The 6,110-nt window shown below is 29.0% G+C and overlaps 1 protein-coding gene across 1 annotated transcript; it reads right to left on the bottom strand.

Annotated features, from left to right (window-relative positions):
• Positions 1-4,685: 4,685 nt before the first annotated feature.
• On the bottom strand, positions 4,686-5,883 carry LOC124918182 (LOB domain-containing protein 30-like). Its single transcript, XM_047458388.1, has 2 exons — positions 5,581-5,883; positions 4,686-4,952 (listed from the first exon to the last, which is right to left on the bottom strand). Exons 1-2 carry the CDS (start codon positions 5,881-5,883, stop codon positions 4,686-4,688), a joined length of 570 nt encoding a protein of 189 aa, XP_047314344.1.
• Between the last annotated feature and the right edge of the window lie 227 nt (positions 5,884-6,110).

Genomic DNA, 6,110 nt, shown 5'->3' with positions numbered 1-6,110 from the left:
TTTTTTTCCTTTCTTAGTTGTTGGATTTTCATAAGGGTAAAAAAAATCAAAGTTAAATAAAAAGAAAAAATAATAGTTATCATAAAAGTGAAAATAAATTTAATTACATATAAGCCTCTTCTGAATGAGATCGATGTAAAGACGAAAAAAAGAAAAAAATTAGGGTTAGATGAAGAAGATTAGGTTAGATGAAGAATCGTAGATATGTTAGAAATTAGGGTTTTACTTTTGGATTGTGAGACTTCATATGAGTTTTGTAGAGAAAGAGAGGGAAAAATATATTATTTGAGTTTTAATATTAAATAAAAAAAATATATATATTATATACTTAGGCTCGAAAAAGCTCTACAAGCCATCGAGCAAACATTATATGAGCTCGACTCGAATTTTAAACAAGCCGACTCGATCTCGGTCCAAGTCAAGCTCAAGCCGAGCTTTGACCAAGCAGCTCGCGAGTGGATCACGAATTGATTATCAATTAAATTATACATTTTGAATTATTTAATTAAATCATATATTATACCTTACATATATCATATATTTTTCAATTCAGATCGTATAAAAATTTTGACTGTTAATATAGATTCATAACAATAGCATGGACAATCAAAATATATGAAATTTAAAAATTTAGAAACATAAATAAATAAATAAAGTATTGAATTTGCTTAATAGCGTTATTCGGTAAACAAAGTACGGAAAAGAAAACAAATTATATAGTCATGATAATAATTATTTGCTAAATGTCACATATATTATTAAAAATTAAAAGTGATTCAATTAGTGCCAGGTGGCATGCTTGGGGTAGATCTTTTCCTTCCACGTTGATTCCTCATCAGTAACTCCCCGCAAACTCTTCCTCACCGCCGCTGGCCACCGGAGCTCCGGCAAAAGGGTTCTGATCATGGAACTGCTGCTGATTGGCTGCCCATGAATTCTGATGATGAGAAGACGTGACATGTCATACGTGGCAGCGCCAGCAAAAGGGAAGTCCGACATGGATAGAGAAGACGGCGGCTGTTGCTGAAGTGGCGGCTGACTGGCTACATGGACTTGCAAGGTCGAAAACAAGAATTTCTACTAAAATTATTACTTGTTAAAATTAAATTTTCCAATAAAATGAATTAAGAGGAGGAACAAGATAGTAGTACATAAAATATATTCATATAATATTTTGTTAATGTTTAAATAAAAATAATATCATGTTTGTATATATATACATAAGAGAGAAGCTATATTAGCGGAGGTGGATTTCAATTTGAATTATTATATTTTCATAATCTAATATAATCACTTTTTTATATTTCCATAATCTAATATAATATATTTATTTTGTCAAGTAACGTTAACTTTTATTATTGGAATGTTCTTTTGTAAAGTTTTTTTAAACCAATAATATAATGAAAATAACGTTTATAAGATTAAATAATCAAATAAAATCAAAAAATTATAATATTAATAAAAAAAGTTAAGTCAAATAAACATATAAATGTTAAAGATAACATTTGGTCTGCGCTCCCAATTGTTCCATGTTCCTTCTTACCGGAATGAGAAACATTAATTAATTATTAATTTAATTTTAAATAATTATTTTCCTTCATAATGTGAGAGGAACATGATTGGAGTAATGAATAATTGAGAACAATGCATCCATTACAACGTTATTATCAAGAAATGACGATGATGATAAGAGGATAAGTAATCTAATTAATTAATTTTTAAAAAATTATTAAGCAAACAACTATTTGACAAATATAAAAAAACCAACATTTCAAACCAATTTTAAAACCATTAATTTTCTTTACAACCAAACATACATAACACACACTATTGACCTTATCACTTTGTTTTTTTTCAATGTGCACGCTCTCCTATCCGCCATCATTGGTCCTAGGTCAAATTTCTCGGTCTTTGGTCTCGGTTCGGACCGATGATTCTAATTTGGTTCTCTCAGTCCTAGGTTCACGGGCCTCGGTCCTCAAGAACACAAGAACTAATTTTTTTAATTAGCTTTATCTTCTATTCTTTGATCAAGAGCTTGAGTAGCTTCATAAATCTCCCATGAACACATTGATCATCATCTAAAGGTATCAATCGATCTGGATGATGATCAATTTGTTCAAAACATTTTTTGATCAAAATTTAGGTTTTTAATTTTAAAAGTGTTTTGAAGTGAAATAAACTACCAAATAACTTTCCCATGTCACATATATTTTGATTATACTAAAACAAGAACACTGGACATATATTTTTCCCCATTATTTTATTTTAAAATTTTGATTTTGATCAAGCATGATTAAGATGAATTAAATAGGATCCAAATAGTTGCCAAACATGTTTATAGTCATGTTGGGAAGCTTTCTTGGCTGTGATTCAACAAAATTAACTCAAGAACAACAAACTATTTTTTTTTTAAATTCAAATTCAGGTTTTTGTTTATTAGATCGATTGATCGATTCTATCCCATCCACATAGTTTCTAAATGATCAATTCAACCATAAAATCACATGAACAACAAGCATACAAGCTTCTCTAATTTGAAATATAAAAATTTTAAATTCAAACTGTAAATATGAATTAAAAGGTAATTGGAACCTTACCAAGGATTGAAAACACTCATTGATCCTTATAGAAGCTTTCTGAAGGCACATACTTAAGCTTTACAGTCTGAAACAGAAATTTTGAAAAACCCGAAGTTTTGAAGCTTTAATGGCGGATTTTGATTTTATTCGATTTAAGGGATGTGTGTTGGTAGGTTGACTTCAGAATGACTTGAGGATGTTATTTATACTCATCCTAGGTTGGTTGGGAAAGCATAGAGGCCTAAATCAGTCAAAAGCCATTAGAGACTTTTGACTGTTCTTGGCTGGTAGTCATTGGAATAGGTCTTGACAAAGCCTATTCTTGTAGGGGGAATAATCACCATCGTAGAGTCATCATTCCGAGCATTGAATCACTATATTTGGTGGATCAAAAACTGAGTTCCAAAAAGACAAGATCAACACGGATCTTGAAGCTTATATTCAAGGTGTCACGATGAAGAAGAAGATCGAAGGCCAAAACGACGTCGTTCCATGCGTGTCCTGGCGTAACGTTGGTGTTTGGGCTAATAGGGCTAACATTTAGTTAGTTATTCTAGTTCTTCGCGTGTGTGCTTCTCCTCGATTATAACCGGCAACACGGAGCGTTCCTAGACGCTAAATGAAAATCCAGCGCTGATATGATGGTCATGACGCACGCTGCAACCGATTTTCTTGGTTTCGGCCACATAGGATTACACATTTATTTTTATTTTAAAACCTTAAAGAGTTCATTTGAAATCGATTTTTCTTCCACTTTTTCGCTTTAATTTTGATCATTTCAAATACAAAAATATTAAAATAATAGTGAAATTTACAAATTAAATTTAGGGAAAGAATATTATACAAGATACTGAAATGTATCTAGTAATTTTTTAACATGACATGAATGGTTGAAGGGAAGTAGGTTAAATGGCTGATACTACTAGCCATGGTAAGACGTAAGTCATCAGTTCAAATTCGATAAGGGCTTTGACCTTTTCTTGATAAAATGTATTCCTAAGTTAGAAGGGAGAAATAAAGAGATTGTTAATTAAAAATAAACCACCAATTTATTTTATTTTATTTTATTTTTGTAAATTTTATGATTTAAATAAATAATTCTTTTAGGTGAATTGAATATAAAATTCATTCTAAATTATTTATTTTTGTCTTATAATGTTTTTTAAAATTATTTTGAGATAATATGGGTGCAACATTTATCCTAAATAATTTTATTTTTATTGTATTTTTAACTCTTAATTAATTTAACACAATCATAATTAATTGTTTTTAATTGATTTTTAGCAATGGGGTTAAATATTTTAATCTTATTTATTTAAAAATAATTCAAAATAATTATTTTAATATTATAAATTGAAGTGTTAATTTTTAGTGTTTACAATATCTAATCATTTATATTTAAACTAATTAAAACTAATTTCGATCAATTAATTAAACAAAATCAAGTGAAAAAACTACTAATATAGTACCAATTTCAAACAAACCTTCTTACTAAACAAAAATCGTATAAAAACAAGTTGGTATGTTTGAAAAAAATCAAGTTTGATAATTGTTTGGATATTCTAACTTTTTTAAAGAACTAAAAAAAAATACTAACATAGTACCAATTTTAAACAAACCTTTTTAGTGAACAAAAATCGTGAAAAATACCTGTTGGTATATTTAAAAAAAATGTTTTCAAGTTCTAATTGGGTGGATAATACATTTGGATTGTTTGAATTCATTTGAATGCTTATGGGTCACCAATTCCAAAGACTTTGTAATGAACGGAGGCTCTCTAAAGGTAAGGATTGAAGCTACCATTGCCAAAAGATGGAACAAAGTTTTAAAATATATAGATACAAGTTTTCAAAACACTAAGTTTTAATTTATAAATGGCATGAAGAATCAAAATATATGAAATTTCCAAACTTAAATAAATATAAATAAAGGATTGAATTAGATTATTCAATAAACAAAGTACAGAAAATAAAACAAATTACCATAGTCATGAACGGTAATAATTATTTTTTAAATCTCACATATATTATTAAAAATAAAAAGTGATTCAATTAGTAACAGGTGGCATGCTTGGGACAGATCTTTTCCTTCCACGTTAATTCCTCATCGGTAACTCTTCTCCACCACCGCCGTCGCCGCCGCCCACCGGAGCTCCAGTGAATGGGTTCTGATCATGGATACCCATGAATCCGGCTGATGAGATGATTCAATATTAGGATCAAACTCAAAGAGAGGTGCCATGTCATAGGTGGCACCACCACCAAAAGGGTAGTCCGACATGGACAGAGAAGACTGTGGCTGTTGCTGAGGTGGCGGCTGTCTGGCTACATGGGCTTGTAAGCACACAATCTCTCGTTGAAGATTGATCACCTATGTCCACAAAGGTATTAAAAAGTTAAAATTTTAAATAAAATAAAAAACATACCAATTAACAAGAATTTCTACCTAATATCATTGCTCCGTTAAAATTAAAATTTCCAAAGACATATAATAGTACATAATAATAATATATATATATATATATATATATATATATATATATATATATATATATATATATATATATATATTAAAAGAAGATGACTTTATTTTTAAATTTGAATATTACCAAAACTAATATAATATTTGGTAATTTGTCGTGACGTCAATTTTTATTTTTAAAACATTTAATTTATATAAGTTTTTTTTAATTAATAATATATTTATGAAAGTGACGTCTATAAGATAAATAATTCAAATCAAAATATTATAATATTAGCTAAAAGTTAAGTCAAAAGAAACATATAAGATAGATATCCCTTCACAGCGTTACAATATTTATAAAATTATTAAGCATTATTTCAGAAGAACAACACATACATATAAGATCACCATATAATTACACCCAATTATTTTTAAAAGATTTGACCTAATTATTTTTCTGATTTGTTTCTAAATTGATGTGATTAATTAACTCATGTTAAATTATGTTACTATTGATATTTAAATGCATAAGTACCTGATTTTGGAGACCAAAGATTTGAGATACGCAACCATAGATAGGATCTTGGAGACGAGCATGAGCTTCATAATTTAAAGTTCTAACTGCCTCGGGTCGTTTGTCGATCGGAATATTCGTTAGAAGTTTTGTAACGTTGCTCGCTCCAAAAATATTATGAATCGATGTGAAATTGGCGATTCCTTTATCGGAATCAAAGTAAGGTGCGAATATGCAATTGTCGAGGCATTTCTTTCGCAAGTATCTACAGGCTCCGCATGGTTTGATAACGATTCTGGCGCTGGAATTGGTCTCGGTGCTCATTGTTTATTTTTTTTAAGAGAAGTTTGAGTTATTTTTGGGTAAAAACTTAGGATGAATAATGATTGAACTTATAGGTGTGTTTTTTTAGATTGGTGGTGGTTGGTAGAGTTCTTTTAATTTTAATTGTAAAGTGAAGTAATAGTAAAAGAAAATTATGTTTTATGGTTGTAATTAAATACTATTTATCTTTGATATTTTAGAATTTTTTTCATAAAAATATTCACATA

Source organism: Impatiens glandulifera, unplaced genomic scaffold (assembly GCF_907164915.1).
Source record: "Impatiens glandulifera unplaced genomic scaffold, dImpGla2.1, whole genome shotgun sequence".
Classification (NCBI taxonomy): Eukaryota; Viridiplantae; Streptophyta; class Magnoliopsida; order Ericales; family Balsaminaceae; genus Impatiens; species Impatiens glandulifera.
The sequence above is the reverse complement of the archived record's forward strand: the minus strand, read 5'-3'. Positions and strand labels throughout refer to the sequence as shown.

What these genes read in the sequence shown, in the direction of transcription:
- LOC124918182 (XM_047458388.1), bottom strand. Translation starts at nt 5,883, where the DNA reads ATGAGCACCGAGACCAATTCCAGCGCCAGAATCGTTATCAAACCATGC. An exon ending in TCTTTGGTCTCCAAAATCAG is followed by an intron (nt 4,953 to 5,580) that starts GTACTTATGCAT and finishes TTGTGGACATAG; the next exon opens with GTGATCAATCTTCAACGAGA.